Raw genomic sequence first — 18,546 nt, 5'->3', positions numbered from 1 at the left:
CCGTTGTGGGGTAATATAGGAGCGGTGCAGATAGTTCAATTGTGTCATTTTATCTTTGCTACTAATCACCCCTACAAGAGCATTCTCCAAAATATCTTCCCAGTTCTCATCCACAATCTCTGGTATATTATGCTGCCAGAAGACTTTCAATTTACACAGTTTGGCATTCCCTACTCTAGACAGTTGGGCATAAAAGTGGGAGAGAGGTTTAATTAAATCCACATTGTGTATGCTGACCTCTAAGCTATTTGGAGTCGTGTCTACAAGTCCTGATTGGAATTGGGTTTCCCAAGCATGTCTGAGCTGCAGGTATCTAAAAAGCATGGGGTTAGGGAGAGAAAATTTATCCTTCAGTTCTTGAAAACTTAGAAGCTTGCCCTCAGAGATAAGATCCGAAACATATTTGATATTATACCGAGCCCAGGCCTGTGGGTCTGGGAGACCTGAAAGATGTTTTAGGTTTGGGTTACCCCACAATGGGGAAAACGCTGAGCAGCAGTGCGGTAAACGTGGATAGAACCGTCCTACAATGTGCCAGGCCTTGATGGTGGCTCCCATAAGAGGCGAGGCCTTAGTGGTGTATCTAATTCCTCTATACGGTAGGTTGCGGAGCTCCTCAAATGACCCCAACACTTGTGCCTCTAACACCGTAGCCGCATTTGTATGGGACGAAAGAGCCCAATTCCTGACCACCGATATTTGTGTAGCCAGGTAGTAAAGGAATAGATTGGGGGCCGCAAGACCACCCTGATTAGTGGGTAACTGCAAAGTATTGAGGGCTAAACGAGGAGCCGCCCCAGCCCAGAATATAGACAGCATATGACTCTTTAGCTTTACGAAAGTGGAGGATGCTATCAGCAATGGGGATTGTCTAAAAATGTACGTGAGTTTAGGCAATAGCACCATTTTAAAGAGGTTAATCCTGCCTAAGAGGGTGAGTGGCAGAGTGGCCCACTGCTCTTTTTTTCTCTCCATAGTACGTAAGATGGGTAGGATATTGAGTTCCTCAAATCTAGTTAAGTCCGCATGGACCCACACGCCTAGGTATTTGAAAGATGTCACCCAGTTCAGGCCAGGAGCGTGCTGAGGGACAATGTTCGGGAGGGGGTCGAGTGGGAAGAGCACTGATTTTGACCAATTTATCTTTAGACCTGAGAATTTCGTGTGTGTATTAAAAATACTTAGAGCAGTGGAAAGGTCTTGCTGCGGATTGGCCAGGTAGAGAAGGGTGTCATCCGCATACATGCTTATCACCTCTTTCAAGGCGCCAAGTTTGAGGCCCATTATATCAGGCGAGGATCTTACACTACAGGCCAAGGGCTCCATAGCTAGTGCAAATAAAAAGGGAGATAAGGGGCATCCCTGCCTTGTACCTCTAGTGATCTGAAAGGTGCTCGATATGTTTGTGTTGGTTCAGATCCTTGCCACCTGATAGTACAGTGCTTTAACCCATTTTATAAATGTTGGGTGTATCCCAACCCTAGACATTGTGGCCCAGAGGTACTCCCACTCGACGGAGTCGAATGCTTTCTCGTTGTCTAACGAGGCAATCAACCTAGCCCCTGAATTGTCATGGGTGGTGGCAATATTAGTAAACAACCTCCTTATATTTATGTCCGTGGAGCGCCCTGGCATGAAGCCAGTTTGGTCCGGGGAAATGACGGTAGATAAATGAGGTGCCAACCGAGTAGCCAGTATCTTTGCTAGAATTTTGGCGTCTACGTTAAGAAGGGAAATCGGCCTATATGAGGAGCAATCAAGAGGGTCTTTCCCAGGTTTTGGGATAAGAACTATCAGGGCCTCTCTCATGGAAAGTGGTAGGGGCTTGTCCTCCATTATCCCATTATACAATTGTGTGAGGATGGGGGCTAAGAGGTTCACATTTTGTTTATAACAGTCTACAGGCGTTTTAATGATTTTTAATCACAAGTTATGATTTTTAAACATAAGTTATGGAGATCCAAATTATAGATAGATCCCTTATGCAGAAAACCACAGGTTCAGAGCTTTCTGCATAACAGGTCCCATGCCTGTATATCTATATAGGAACTCAAGAAATATTGCTAATATATACAATGTTAATTATATTATAATAACCATTCATTTGTATGTCCTCTTTTCCACAGTTTGCAACTTTATGTCTCATGAAAAGTGTCTCAAACACGTCAAGACTGTTTGTTCGTGCATGGCGCCAAGTCTGGTGAGGGTAAGTTTATCATGCCAAATAAGTTCTGCAATAGGTGCTCCTCAGAGCTGCATTTTTACAGTGCTGCTCCAGGCAAAACCAACCCTTCCCCTATGCTAATTAACTCAGATCTTATGGTTATTATCAAGCTATAATTATATAGCATTATTAATAAATTGTTTCACAAAAGTCAGAAATCAAAGCCCTAAAAGCTTGTTTTTTTTTCTTGTTGAGCTACAGTTTCCAGTACCCCCTGACATGTTGGCGATCCTAGCTGTGCAAACAACATTCAATTGAAAGTTGCCTTTGACATTCATGTGCCACAATTCTAAAAACAAAAATATGTTGTGTCTGTAAGCAACGTCCAGCTTCTTCGTGAAAGTATCTAATTTACTGTAAGTGCTCTTTACTCAAGCTGAGCTAAGACCCTTTTTGACTTGTCAACAACAGGCCGCATTAAAAGTTAAATAAAAACGAAAAAAGGGTTTTTTAACTGAGAGTGATAATTGGTTCTGTAAACATTTTTTTCTAGGGAGAATGCTTCCTCATCCTCTATGCATTTCAATGCTAAAAAGGCATGGCAGTCCAGAAGAGGATGGAGATATTTAAAAAAATATCTTATCTTACCATTTAAATAGAGCATGACTGCATATAAGAACCCACAGGCTTTTCTTTTTACTCTGGAGGAAAACCTACTGTATATTTGATGGAACACCCATTAAGTGAAAATCTAATATGTTGGCAGAAGTATAAAAAAACAAAGCTCTGCATAAATAATTTAAAGGAAAACTATACCCCCCAAACAATGTAGGTCTCTATTAAAAGATACTGAGTAAAACAGCTCATGTGTAAAACCCTGCTTCATGTAAATGAACCATTATCATAATAATATACTTTTTTAGTAGTATGTGCCATTGGGTAATCATAAATAGAAAATTGCCATTTTAAAAAATATGGGCCGCCCCCTGAGATCGTAAGATTCACTGTGTACACATACAAACCACATGTTAGGTCACATGAGCCAATTAACAGACAGAGTTCTGCCTTTTGCTTCAACACTTCTTCCTGTTACAGTTAGAGTTGTAGTATTTCTGGTCAGGTGATCTCTGAGGCAGCACAGATAGAGTCACGAAATGGTGGTTCAAGGCAAGAGATGTAAAAGGGCAATATTTATGTAAATATATATTCCAGTTTGGTAAGATTCTTTAATATGTCATTCAATTTGATATAAACTATCTGTTGCGTAAGTATTAATTTTGGGGGTATAGTTTTCCTTTAAAGCAATTGGGGGGGATATTTGGGGTACTTGACAACAAGCAGAGAAACCTCAGGGGTACTTCATGTTTGTTCATTAGGTGTCCATATATCTGTTCTACAAACATAAGCACAAAAACAGAGATCTTTCTTTTACACATCAGACTGCTCGCATTCAATGATATCAAATAGCTTTTTTGGCAGTTTAAAGGGATGTTGTAGGAACGCTAATACAGGAAGTTAGTTTCTAAATGCTTCTTGGAACAGAGCTGGTAACGCTTTTCTAAAGTACTTGCATGACTTGGCTGGGTAATGTATGCATAGAGGATAGTGTAGCCACATGCTTGAAAGGGAAGTGGTTAATATGGATATGGCCATCAGTAAGATTTATCTAGCACTTGCAAAAGCACACATAATATATTCATTCCAAAACTATTTATGTGTTGGCTAGCGTTATTGACGACAAATATACATTAATATATACAGAGCTCTTTATACCCCCCACCTTGGATTGCAACCACTAACGGAGCAAGTAGTTCTGTGCAACCAGGATCCCCCCCCCAGATGCAATTTTTGTAGTGAATTTGCACCGGTGCAAGTGCCCGACGGGCCCTGGTGGAATCGCACCCACCACACCCCTGCTAGATCAGCCCAACAGTTTGCAACAAACTAATCTTGCTTTGCAAAGCTACACATATGGTGGTTCTTTGTCTGTTGCAGCTTGTAATTTTTTAATTCTAAATCAGATGACCCATGCCAAGCGGCCAAATTTTGCTTTGATTCTTCTACCTCAAATCACCGATTGGCTGTGTGCCCAGTGTTGATGAACCACATGAACTGTTGATAAGCCCACTGACACTGACCTTTTTCTTTTATCTATTACTCTTTAAGGCTGATCCTTAGAAATAAATAAGACTTTTATGTCTATGAAGAATTCCTTTAGAGCAGCAAACAATATGGACAATTTCGCTCACATCTATATATGCAAATGCCCATATAAATGTTTAGTACACAAAAAAAACTTACATTTCTATGTTAAAGGATATTAAATCCAAGGATAAATGTGACCTGCTTTTATGGCATAAATTCTGTCTTGCTTCTATCTATGCATCCAGAACACATTCACATGTAAAAAAAGTTGGAGAGCAACACAAGCATGAAAAAAGTTCCTGGGGTTGCCAATTATGGGCTACAGGAGACTCTGTTTCACAATACATCTGTTTTTTTTTATGCAACCAAAACTTGCCCCCCCAATCCAAGAATTCACAAATAATCATCTACCTTTGAGGCCACTGGGAGCAACATCCAAGGGGTTGGTGAGCAACATGTTGCTTGTGAGCCATTGGTTGGGTATCACTGATCTAGGTCATGGTTACTTTATAAATTAAAATTGTTGAACTGTATTTAAAATACGTTGTGTGATCTCTTGAAAACCTAAAATAAATTACCTATAAAAAGCTATTTGGAATATCTGGTGTATTTATGCATCTCCAATTTACTTCCCACATTGCTCTACAGTTTGCTAAAGAAAATATCCACTTGTTTTGCAGCCTTGCCAGATAATTTGATGTTTTTGTGTACGGCTTTAGATATCTGCCAGTGTGTTTTGCTATGGTTTCGCCTATAACTAACCAAATAAATAAAGGTATACCCTAAAACTCAATGGACCCTGTATTAAAGGACCAGTGGCACAATAACATGATTTTTTAAAAATATATTTAAAGTTTGTTTCTGGTAATCTGGCACCTAGAAGTTAACTATTCCTTGGCAAAAAAATTCCCTTTTTTATGAGAGGATGTTTAAGTTTTTAGTTCTAAAGAAGAACTAAAGAGAATTAAAAATGGATTTGGTAATGCTTTTATATGCATGTTACTGTTTTGATGCATACTAATTATACACAGGAAGACAGAATACATTTGTTCAGCTTCAGAAAGCTTAGCAGTTCTGGTCACAATGGGACCCACCGACACTCATAGTTTTTGTGTTTGATTATAATATGTGGCAGCAGCATAAAATTCCATCCCAGGCAAAGGCACATGATTTTGTTTACCATATATAGTTGTTTTGCTAACTGCATTAGGTGGTTTCTTTGACTGGAGGGGAAACATGCATAAGCTTGTTTGGGTTTTGTTTAACTACATACATTAGAAATGTGCTTGTTTGGCTGTTTGTTGCAGTCAGATAGCTAGAAAGTCTTTGAATTTGGGCTGTGAAAATTTTGGGGATTTGTAGATTGCAGTACTACTAGTACTAAATTTGTAGAAATTGTATTATTTTGTCATCATTCATATGAAGCACAAAGCCTGTAAACAAAACATTAATTATGTTAAACAATCATTTTACATTATTATCCATAGATATTATTCATAGATACTATCTTCTTGGTATTTATTTTGCCTGGGGCCAGGATCTCACCTTTGCAGAAGATTTATCAATCTCAAAGTTTATAAACCTCCCTTAATTAATTGCGTATTTTCAGTTAGTCAGTAGTTTCTGTAAAACGTGCTTTCAGTAAGCTAATTTATTCATCTATTAAACCAAGCTATGCCATCCTTGTTTTAGATTTATTGGTCAAGTTCATTGTGGGTTCTGGCTGCTTGATGTTTTGCAGGGCAGGCTAGGGCAAGTGCTGCAGGAAAGCAAGATAAAAATGAATTTAGTCCTCTGGTAGGCTTAAAAGCCAAGACCCAGCCACAGAGAAGCCACAAGGAATGTAGCTGTTAAATAGTGGTGTCACCGGATAAAAACCAATTCAAGTTGTGTCAGCCCATACAATGAGCAATCTTTATTATTTCTTAATGGAACAACTGCTATTTCTTGCATTAAATATGCCTTAATGTAATATATAAAAATATTGTAATTTAGAAAAGAATATTACAAGCTTCAGAAAAGGTTATTGTGACTTTCCCCCTTGTATGGCATCTCTTCCCTAGCACTAGTGATTATGTTTACTTTATTTCTGTCTAAACAGCTATAGCCCTGTCTTGCTTCATGGCGTTATTCTAAATACTGTATATTCTCAGGATTAGCGCAAACTTTGTAGACAAAACAGCAGGCTCTTTTATCCTTCATGTAGAAGAATTAGCTACAATTAATTATACTTTATTATCCCAAACAGTTGAGATTAGTCCTTATAAAAACAAGGGTTTCTGTAAAATTATTCTGAAGACTGAAAAGTTTAACTAAACTGGACTATACATTTCTTTTCCTTGCTTTTTACATCCTGCTTTCTTTCTTTCTTTCTTTCTTTCTTTCTTTCTTTCTTTCTTTCTTTCTTTCTTTCTTTCTTTCTTTCTTTCTTTCTTTCTTTCTTTCTTTCTTTCTTTCTTTCTTTCTATAAAGTCTTACTTTCATTGGAAGAAATCTCATGATGGTTATATGAATCATTCTTGTTGCCTGCAGTGCTTTAATAAAAGGAACTACAAACTCCTTTAATATCTCCGGATTCCTTGGGTGTTTTAAGAAACACTGGTCTCCCCAGTTCTTTTATTACCAAACTGACTTGGATTTACTGCTACATGCAAACTTTTATAGAAAATCCGCCTTTTCCATTGTTACATCATAATTTTCAAACCCGGTTGTATATTTTAGTTGGAGTTGAGAAAGCTGGACATTTTCAGCAGCTGTAGTACCTGTATTATAGGTCATATCTGAAGTACATAATCATTTGAGGCTTTTTGTATGTCAATTTACAGGGCAATTATATCCTCAACATTTTCCGCTGAATTGTGCTTAGTAAAATGCATTTTCTGCCACTTTCCAGCAGTAAACCGTAGCAGGCAAAACTATACTGTTCTATTACTACTTAAAAATGTTGAGGTCCACAGTAAGCAGGAGTGTGTTAATCGCTGCTGTTGTCCAGAAGATGACCGTGGAATCCCAAATGCCTGTGTACCATACACCTTAGTATGTATTATTGAATAGAATGATCTGTTAATGGAATGGTTGTGGCTAAGACATTCAAACTAATTCCCAGAGAAGCCAGGGGTGTACAAGAGTGAGCCAAGCTCACCAGCCTGGAAAAATGGTCAGAGGACCCGCGCGCATAGACTCTGCTGCAAGCGCCTGTCCGCAACTCCCCCGCTGCATACTCACTCAGGTGATCGGTGGGGAGGGGTGTTTCAATGATATAGAGGAAGCCGGCCCTGAGGTCCAGACCCCTCTACGACCACGAGGTCTGCAGGGGTATGCCATTGAGAGAAGCCCTTTGTATAATGAGCTGATCTATCTCAAAGCCTAACTAAGGCTGCAGTCATGGGAAGGAAGGAGCTTGTTCATAAATAGGGCTTCTCAGTCAACTGGTAATACATTTTAACTTGAAACAACTAGGTTGCAGAATTATTTCCCATTGGCACCCAGTGTAATCACTAGAAAGTATAGACATTGGCCACCTTGCTTGAAACAGAATCACAAAATTTTAAATAGATATGAAAAAGTTAGAATTAACGAACACGTAGAGCATCCAGGGATAAGCAAAGAAACAAACATAGTTGAAAACATTGTTGCCTGTTGTACTAGTGTGCTATTGTATTTAATGGTTCATTGCATAAAATGTGGGACCTGGAGGAGATGACCAATCAAATTTACTTATTTAATATCAGGCACATTGGATCTTATTTGGGCCCATGTGTGCCACATGTTGTAAATTAAATGTTTCCACACCCCTCCTTAGACAAACACTATATAACCATAGGATAACTTTGCTTTGATCCACATCTGTTGCAGTTTTGTAGTTCTGATGCCCTTTGTTTATATTTGATATGTATAGCCTATTTTTGCTATTTTTGTTTGATCCTAATTGTACATTTAACCTGTCATTTTTGCAGCACTTTGCAAATTTTGGGCATATACACTGTTTCTGTGTAAGGTGTATTTTAGCTATTGGGTGGGATTTTAGTATAAACCAAGCCAGCTGCTTTTTTTATAGTTCCAAACCTCAAAAATATTTATACCATGCCACAAAAGATAATGGGCATTAGCACTATTTCACAGCATTTACTTTTGCTATGGCAAATATTGGGGGATAAATTCATAATTCAGAGGGATTAACAGAGGATGCAAGAAATGTATAAGACATTAAGAAACAAATATTAGCATAGAGTAATTAGCAAGTTCATCTGCCTTCTCCTTTTTAGTACAGTACAGGATTTTTAAACTTTTATTAGTGTTTATATACTGTACTATCCTTTCCTTGATAGATTATGTTGCTACTCAAATTTTTCTCTTATATTTCACATGGCTACATAACTCTACCATGTGCATTTTTCACCTAGTGTGACTGCCTAAGGGATTATAACAAGCCCACCCTATCCTTATCCTAGTCATGTCACCAGTTTAAGTATATAAACTGACCAAAATGTGTTTTATCTAGAGCATGTGTCGCATATCTTGTTTCTAGGCAATCCATTCATTGAAAGTTAGAAGCGATTTCTAACTTTAGCGTACCAGCACAATAGAAGCAAATTGCATATAGAGTTTTTCTTGAAAAATATTTTGGCTTTTAGGGTCTGGCCACACGGGCAGATTCGGGGAGCGATTCTTTTCCGAAGTCGCCTGTAATTGCCTCACGAGGAAACTTTGGGTGACTTTGGAAAACGAACCGCTCCGCAAAGAAGAAGCGACTAATCTACCTGAATCTGTCCGTGTGGCCAGACCCTTGAAAGGGACTAGAAATACTGCACTTGACTGAGGACAGTTTTTCTTTTTTTCCTCTTTCTGGTAGGTTCCAGTAGCCCATTGCTTCCGACCACCTGGACATTATAAGAAAAAGTTCTGTACGGTGTGCCGAAAACACTTAGAAGATGGTCTGGCTTTAAGATGTGAAGGTAAATGTTAGTTCTTTGTGCATGCTGATTATAATATATTTTATTCTGATCTATCACACTTCTTAAAGCAGATTAAAAGAACATTAACTGCACTTTTAATCTTATCAAGTAAGAATGTGATTTACAGCCTTACATGTCATATTTCTGAAAACATATTTCTGACAGTTTCTGACTGAGCTGTATACTCAACTGAGCCTGAGTGGGGGCCTATACATTTTGCTTAGCAACCTCTGCAGAAAGGCCAGGAACCACATAGGTTTCCTTTTTTTCATAATGATTTCATCGATTGACAAGCCAGTCACAAGTTCATTTTGGCCTTGAGTTTTAGGCTAGATTATGCCATGGGTTGGTTAAACACTGAAAAAGTTTCCCTAGCATCAAGTGACCCTTTCTTTTCTGCAGCTATTTTTAAATATAATGACTTTTCCAGTTCAGCAAGAAGTTCTAGTATATGCACTGTGCACTGGCACAAACTATAAGATTCACACATGCGTTGAATTCTGTGTTGACGCCATTGTCTCTTTGGAGTAAGATTGTCAAAGAAATGTAACCTTAAATTTCGTTACTACCCTGACATCCTTGGAAAAGCTAAGCAAAACAGTTTCACAATATTCAGTATTTTTTCATTTTTTTTCTTCCACAATTTATCATTTCAAAATGAATTTATGTTTAGTGTTTTTCCCTGTGACCTTTAAGGACAAAGCTTAAGTGCACTGACAGACAGGAATAGTCACCCTGCTTTTAATCTCCTCTGGTTTAGGCGATTAGTCTTCTCTATCTTGGGCGACTAATCTCCTCTGAATTCTTCCCCAGCGTCTGAATCTCCACTAGGGAAACATACACAGCGTGAAGTTGTCCAAAGTTTCTTCTCAAGGAAACTCCAGGCTACTTTGGAAAGTAGTTGTACCGCATATGTTTCTCCATGGCCAGATGCCCTAGGAGTATAAATAAGTCCCCCGAAGCATAGTAAGACAGTCCTGAAGGGCCCTGCCTCTGCTGTGGTATGAAGTAGCTGCCGTCTGCAAGTCGATGCTAATTGCAGCTATCTTGGTTGGCTGGAATAAATCAAAGATGACCCTGCATTCAACTGTGACACGGCTATCTTTCATTTTTTTACTTATGTAACATAGAGGAGGCAGAGAGACAGTCAGCATTGGGAAAGAAGAAAGGTTTGTGGTATTTTGCTTGGGTCAGGTAATGCTTTCAATCTATCCATCTTAAGTGATCTTACAAGTAATTGGGGGGTAAATGTATTTCTCATTTGCCATTTCTGCAGTGATCTGGGGTTAATTGACTTCTCATGGCAATTTTTGCATTCATCTTACTGGCAAGTTTGGGGTCAGTGGAGTGCTGATTGGCCATTTCTGCAATGATCATTCTGGCAAGTCTGGGGTTAAAGGACCAGTAACATAAAAATAATTGTTTTAAAATTCATTGGTATACAACGAAAAAAAAACACAAAGACAAATTAAACTTTGAAATTGCTAAGTCTTTATTAATACTTACTTACTTACTTACTGCTTGCACTCCTCTTCAGAAAAGGTGACAGGGCGACGATCCATTGTGCAGTGCTCGATTTCTCCTCCCTGGCTATCTCCTATAAGGAAGGCAGGGAGGTGAAATTGAGTGGCGCACGATGGATCGCCAGATCACCTTTTCTGAAGAGGAGCGCAAGTGGAGTTTCAGTAAGTTATTTCTTAATAAAGACTTATAAATCTCAAAGTTTCATTTGTCTTTGTGTTTTTTTTGTTGTATACGTACTTATTTTTTAAAAAATTTTTTGATGTTACTTGTCCTTTAAGCATTCATTGGCCATTTTTGCAGTGGTCATACTGACAAGTCTGGGGCTAATTAACTTGACGTGACCATTTCTTAGTGATAATGCCAGCGTATTGGTAGCAAAATTATGTTGGTTCACCATATGTAAATTGTTTCACATGTAGTAAGTTCAGGTATTTTCAGTCACTTTGTTGCCCTTAAAGGAAAACTATACCCCCCAAACAATGTAGGTCTCTATTAAAAGATACTGAGTAAAACAGCTCATGTGTAAAACCCTGCTTCATGTAAATGAACCATTATCATAATAATATACTTTTTTAGTAGTATGTGCCACTGGGTAATCATAAATAGAAAATTGCCATTTTAAAAAATAAGGGCCGCCCCCTGAGATCGTAAGATTCACTGTGTACACATACAAACCACATGTAAGGTCACATGAGCCAATTAACAGACAGAGTTCTGCCTTTTGCTTCCTCACTTCTTCCTGTTACAGTTAGTGTTGTAGTATTTCTGGTCAGGTGATCTCTGAGGCAGCACAGATAGAGTCACGAAATGGTGGTTCAAGGCAAGAGATGTAAAAGGGCAATATTTATGTTAATATATATTCCAGTTTGGTAAGATTCTTTAATATGTCATTCAATTTGATATAAACTATCTGTTGCTTAAGTATTCATTTTGGGGGTATAGTTTTCCTTTAAGAGAGGTGATTTCCCTTAGCCACCCCACCTTCCAACACCCTTAGACATTTTCCTTGCTGCCAGAAACTCAAACATACATATAGTGCATTACACATGGCTGGAATCCGCCACTTAGAAGAAGTAAAAGTCACAAAGAATTTTGTTAGGGGCAGATTTATCAAAATGTGAGTTTATGGCTTAAAAAATATTCACCCAAATTTATGAAATGGTGGGTTCTAACTTTCACCTATTGATAAATACAATTCTAAAAATCCCATAGTAATGGAACTTGGGTATGTATTTTTTAAGCCCTAAACTCACATTGAGTGTCAGACTGGGATACCAGGGGCCCACTCAAAAACCATAGACCAGGGGCCCACCAAGGAAATTTAGACCAGGGGCCCACTCTCAGCACTTTTATTCTCTCTATTTATAGTCTTACATACTAAAATAAATCTATTATTCCATCTATTTAGCTTCTTTGTTCTCATAGAAATAGGGAATGGCCATGAAATAGGCCAAATGTTTAGCAGCACAAGGGCCCACTGACACCTTGGCCCACCGGGAGTTTTCCTGGTATCCCTGTGGGCCAGTCCGACACTGCTCACATTTTGATAAATCTGTCCCTTAGATTGTTGTTATCAACATATATATAAACAATTGATAAAAACACTAAAGTCTATTTGTATGTAGCCCACCTGAAGTGTGCCTTAGAATTTGTGCTAATAAAAAGCTCACTGGTGACACCCCAGAGACCAGACACATAAGAATGACTGTGCAACAACAGGCCCAGCCTTATTTTGCTAAACTGTAAGAAACAAATGGTTAGGTATTTAGAACAATAACAGGTCGATTTCTAGTTAATAGCATAATACTATAATAACAATAGCAATTCAGTAAGAATAGCCCCAGCTTAACCCTGGTGCGCACACACCTAAGTCTCCTGACACCAGCTGCATATAGTGTGTATCACTCACACTGATGACAGGGGCGGGACTGGTGATGTTGGGGCGGGGCTGGTGACATGGTGATCAGCAATTGGCTGATCACCATGTCATTATTTTCAATGCCCTGTCTGGATTTCCTAATTTTGAAATCCGGACAGGAACGTTTCACCCAGACAGCCCTTCCAAATAGCAGGCTGTCTGGGTGAAATCCGGACAGGTGGCAACCCTAAGTTGTCCAGTTATACCAATAATTGCCCCACAATATAATGTTCACACATAGTAGGGTGCACCCATAGTAGGGTGCTACATGTAAAACATATTTATTAAACATGAATTACTGTTTAGTGGATTTTTTTAATGAGCCATGTTGTCTTTTATAGATGTACTAAAATCCATTCAAAATCCATTCAGTAAAGCTTATTTTATATGCTCTTTAAAGAGGCTGCTTTGCTGTCTAGTTACAAAAATAGATGTTAACTCTCAGAACAGGTATCAGAGACCGATAAGATAATTATGGATACAAGTTTTATGGCCTTGCAAACTGTTGCATTTGCTGATTGCATTACATTTATGGACTGAAGGTTTTGACAAATAGGATAATCAAATGGAGATGGTAAGAAATATGTTGGAAACTATATATATATATATATATATATATATATATATATATATATATATATATATATATATATTGCAGTTGCCGCAAAGGCAGTAAAGGTAAAGAAGGATAATGTGTAATTTCCACCATTTTAGTTATTTATAATGTTTGCCATTATCTAGGTCAGAGCTGACATGTTAGAGCCCTGGTGGTTTGTTGTGGTCCTCAATGGTTGTTTATAAGAAATATTCAAACCACTAACACCTAAAGCGATGAACAACATTGGCCTAAGTTCTTAGCATACCTCCCAATTGTCCTGTTTTCAGCGGGACAGTCCCGCTTTTGACAGTTCAACCTGCAGTCCTGTGTTTGTACTGCAAAGTCCCGACTTTCTCTGCTCTGAACAGCCAGAAAAAGAAACAAAGTTTCTAACTTAATTGGCTTTTGGCAGAGAGCCCAGAACCACTAACAGGTGCATATGAGATACTTTGTGACAATCTTGAGATAAGAAAATTCATTGTAAAGTCATTGTAACAATTTAGATAAGGAGGTCTCTTGGGACTTCACCTTCATTAGTAAAACTGTAATAACTGAAAAAACCACAAACTTTCATAACCTGTCAAATTGTGTAAAATGAACATGGTAATTAGGGGGTGTGTCCTGAAAATGGACATGGCCAAAAATTACGTGCATGCGGCAAATTTTATTGTCCCTCTTATTATTTCTAAAATGTTGGGAGGCATGTCTTAGTAGTATAGTGACTTCTTTTTTTAGAAAGTACAGCTATGGGACCCGTTATCCGGAAAGCCATTATCCAAAAAGCTCCAAATTACTTAAAGGTCATCTACCATGGACTCCATTTTATCCAAATAACCCAATTTTTTCTAAATAATTTTCTTTTTCTCTGTAATAATTAAAAAGTATATTGTACTTGATCCAAACTAAAGGTGGCCATCAGGCACATTTCAGGGGCTGCTGCCGCCTGAGGCAGCAGCCCCAATGCCGCCCCTCCTCCCGCTCCGCTCTTCTTACTACCAGCGTCGGAGCGGGTGGAGGAGGGGCCGCATCGCTAGTGCAGTGAGCGCTATTGCGCTCGCTGCGCTAGAAGAGCCGAATTTCCGTTTTAAAAAACGGAAATTCGGCTCTTAAAGTTACCAGAGGCGGCTTTTTGCCGCCCCTGGTAACTGGCCGCTCCGTGCCGCCTGAGGCAAGATTCTCACCTTGCCTCATGGCCGGAGCGGCCCTGGTGGCCATACACGGAGAGATCCGCTCGTTTGGCAATGTCAACGAATAGATGCGGACACGATCTGACAGGATTTTTCGTCCCATCCAATCGAGATCTGGCAGACTTTCGGTCAGATCTCGATCGGTGAAGCCCATCGGGGGGCCCCATACATGGGCCAATAAGCTGCCGACACGGTCTGTCTGCAGCTTTTATCGGCCCATGTATGGCCACCTTAAGATATAATTAATCTTTATTTGATTTATCTAATGTTTAAATGATTTTCTATTAGGTAAGTGAAGATCCAAATTACAGAAAGATCCGTTATCCAGAAAGACCCTGGTCCCATGCCTTCTGGATAACAGCTCCCATACCTGTACTATATTGATGGTTTTAAGCAAAAATTCAACGCCGCCCCACTCCCTGGTTGCTCAACTGAGTTTGAATGAAGTGAGCAGGAGGATTTAACTGCAGAGTTCCGGTGCCTTGCCTAGGTAAACTAAAGGAACCAATAATTGTTTCTCCCACAGCAAGGGCTACTGGATACCTATATATATGAGTTTTCGCATTCATTAAATGGGAAGGTGCAGTTGCATGGGTCAGTGCTGTATATGAGGAGTTTATGGTGTACAGGGCTAAAAAGCAATTTGGAGATTAAAGATAAACTGTACATATAAATTGATTATATACGGATCATAACTGTATTTAATTTGAAAATGTAATTTGTTCAATTTAGTTCACTAAAAGTAACATTTCAAGGAGTGATAGAAGCTGTTGCTTAAAGTATTTTAAGTCTCTACATTTCTCATTAATATATTTTAGCATCTAGTGTTTTTAGCAGTTTTCTGGATCTTAATGTCTCACGTGTTGACACATTTTCTCATGACTTAATGCCCTTGGGCATTTTTCCTCCACATGCCAGATTTACCACAGCTTTTCAAGGAATGTTCTAAGCTAGTCTCATCTCATGAAAGCAATGCTATTGTTCACTGTGTCTAGAAAAAAAAAATAAGGATGCTATTTTAGAGAGAAACAAGACCTTAAAATAAACAATGCCACATTCTGTCCTTTACGTCCTGTATAGATTCCGTCTATCCTCCTCTATCTAATATGCGTAACATCCTTTTTGAACAACTTCACCTATGTTTTGCAGGGCTTTCATCATATTATTGGTGTTCTTTTGTTAGTGGCTCTACCTAGTTTTTTCCTTATTGCCATTTCGCATTTCACAGTACTGTTCAGTACTCCTGTACTGATTTTTACACATCTGTAGTATTAAAGGAGCATGTCACATTTAAGTTAACTTTTAGTATGTTATGGAATGTCTAATTTTTTTCAACTTTTCCATTGGTCTTTTATTTTATATTTTAGTTTTTTAATTATTGGCCTTCCTCTTCTAAAACCAGAAAAATAGAGCTGGCACTATTTTAATACCCCAAAAAATATGATCAAATTAAGTAGAATCCAGGAGTCTCAAAATATTTATAAAGTAGTACAAAAAAGCTTTATTGCATCTTGTATAAAAAATAAAAGCCTGACGCGTTTCGTGTCCACACAGGACACTTAATCATAGGCTAACTAGTAAGTATTACATACAGAATATTTAAAGGAGAAAGAGCCAATAGAAAATCGCATGGGCGGAATCACAATTGGTTTACAAATAAACATGTGTTGCTGCCCCTAGTGGCTCATTATTTAAAATACATTGCTGGTACAAATAGTAGCTCTAATAAATGTACATAGATTATTCATACAAGAAGAGTATGGCAATATTTTTCAAAAATAAATATGTATAAATACAAAATAAAGAATGTTAAATATAACAACATATGTAAATAAATATGAAAAAAGCAAACAGGGGCTATTTGTTATATTATAAGGTTAGATAAAGCAAGAGATATCAAAGTCATAGTTTAGACCCAATGGTTGTCTGGTTCCTAGGTGAAAGATCCATCAAAAGGTCCGAACTGACATTACCTCCACGAATATTAGGTGTTATTTTATCGATAGCAATTACACTTAAATATGACACATCTTTTGCTACTGGGGTTACACAGTTATCTCTTGTGATAGTGGATACTTCCTCTTCTAACATCAGGTTTCTGATCAGGGGGAACTGACCCAACTAAAAACCTATTGCTTCTTGAGGCTACAAGTTTATTGTTATTGAAACAAATTACTTATCTTTATATTCAGGCCCTCTCCTTTTTATTTTACAGTCTCTACTGTAATTAGCACCTAGTTAAAATGTTAAATTGATAACTAGCAAGCAGTTAGCTGCTGAAATTCCAAACTAGAGAGCAGCCAAACAAGACTAATTAAGAATATAAAAAGTGCAAATTGTTTCAGAATATCAGTCAACAATCTAATTGTGATAAGAGCATCACTTGTACATATGTGTTATATCTTAGATATGCAGACATTGAAGGGCAATAAAGCTATGGCTAGGTAATTAAAATGTCAGTTTTCCAGATGTGTTGCTGTTGACACAGTGGTGATAAACAGGATTAAATCTCAGACTTAAATTACAGTCTCAATAGAGAAAGAAAAGGGAGGGGGCTTGCATGAATAAAAATTGCGTGTTCACAAATGTAATAATTGACTTCCTTGTATGTGAACTACCTAAATGTTTAGCTGTTGGTTTTAATTACCTATTTGCATAATGCCAGCTTTTTTTCATTCTGCCTTCTTTTTTTCATTCAGTCTGTCTTCTACACTGACACAGTTTGGGATTTCACTGTACAAAAATAGAAGGGATTTCCAACTCTAGTAATTCATCAGGGCCTTCCTCCTTCAACAGCTGATCCTTGCACATAACCAGTGTGGCAAAACTTTTGACATTTGTGCCAAATATAAAAAAAAAGTACATTGTTCAATAAGACAATAAGGTTTAGTGTTTCCCCCTTATATTTTGCTTTTAAAGGAAAACTATACCCCTGAACAATGTAAATCTCTATGCGATTATATTGCCTAAAACTCATATTTGCTCATATTCAAAACCCTGCTTCACGTAAAAATTTCATAATATACTTTTTTGTAGAATGTGCCATTGGGTAATTATAAATAGAAATTTGCCATTTTAAAAAATAAGCGCCACCCCTTTTTCAAGGATGAGAAAGGTCCTAAGGACTCTGGTACAGTGTATTGACAATGAAAGTTTAAATAATTTTTTTAAAGGGTGTGCCGGGCTTAAGATAATTTATCTAAATATTGGATGTGACCCTGCACCTCGATTTATATATTTTTGCATTGGAGTGCAGATACTTTTACAATTTTATATATATATATATATATATATATATATATATATATATATATATATATATATATATATATATATATATATATATATATATATATATATATATATACAGTATATATATAATGTTCAAAGTGGACCAGCACACCAAATCTTCAATCAAAAAAGGTTTATTTCAACATCACTCGTGTCCAACGTTTCGGCCCACATTAGTGCCTTTATCACACACACATTTGTCTAGTTTGCTTTGATTCTCTAATATGCCATTTAATATGATATAAACTATATGTTGCTTAAGTATTGATTATGAGGTATAGTTTTCCTTTACATTTCTTGTTAAAATTAGTATTTAGGTATTACATTTATCTATTCTTATAAATGTTTTTAATGTTTTTTATTTAAAAATACCTACCTATGTTATTATAAAGTTTTGAGGAACATGATTGCCACAAGTATTCGTTATTTTAAGTGTGTTAGGATTTCTCTGGTGACTTGTGGCATTTTATTAAAACACTGGGAGTAGCACTGAAAGTTGCATTTCAACCATATATAGTATCTCTGGTTGAAATGCACAGTTGTAAAATATAGTTTTTGTTTTGGTTTCAAAAATGTTGCTGGTTATGTGCCCCAATTTACTAATTGAGGAGTAAAAAGAAGTGGATTGTTTTACGTCTTAACATAGTGGAAATTGTCAGCCTCATGTGTGACCATTTACTTTATTGTTGTCTTGTTTCCAGTGTAAAATTGGTGTTGCATGATAATGCTATATATTTTGCTTTCATGGGCAGGTAATGACACAT

The 18,546-nt window shown here is 37.6% G+C and overlaps 1 protein-coding gene across 1 annotated transcript in view; it reads left to right on the top strand.

Annotated features, from left to right (window-relative positions):
* The window catches only part of dgkq.S (diacylglycerol kinase theta S homeolog), a 96,497-nt gene that overhangs the window by 30,793 nt on the left and 47,158 nt on the right, over positions 1-18,546 (top strand). Inside the window, exons 2-3 of the mRNA XM_018239916.2 lie at positions 2,127-2,206; positions 9,162-9,264. Of these exons, the coding sequence (XP_018095405.1) occupies positions 2,127-2,206; positions 9,162-9,264 (183 nt within the window). The remainder of the gene's footprint in view (positions 1-2,126; positions 2,207-9,161; positions 9,265-18,546) is intronic.

The sequence above is a fragment of the Xenopus laevis genome, chromosome 1S (assembly GCF_017654675.1).
Source record: "Xenopus laevis strain J_2021 chromosome 1S, Xenopus_laevis_v10.1, whole genome shotgun sequence".
Lineage (NCBI taxonomy): Eukaryota > Metazoa > Chordata > Amphibia > Anura > Pipidae > Xenopus > Xenopus laevis.
This window is presented reverse-complemented; position numbering and strand designations above follow the sequence as displayed.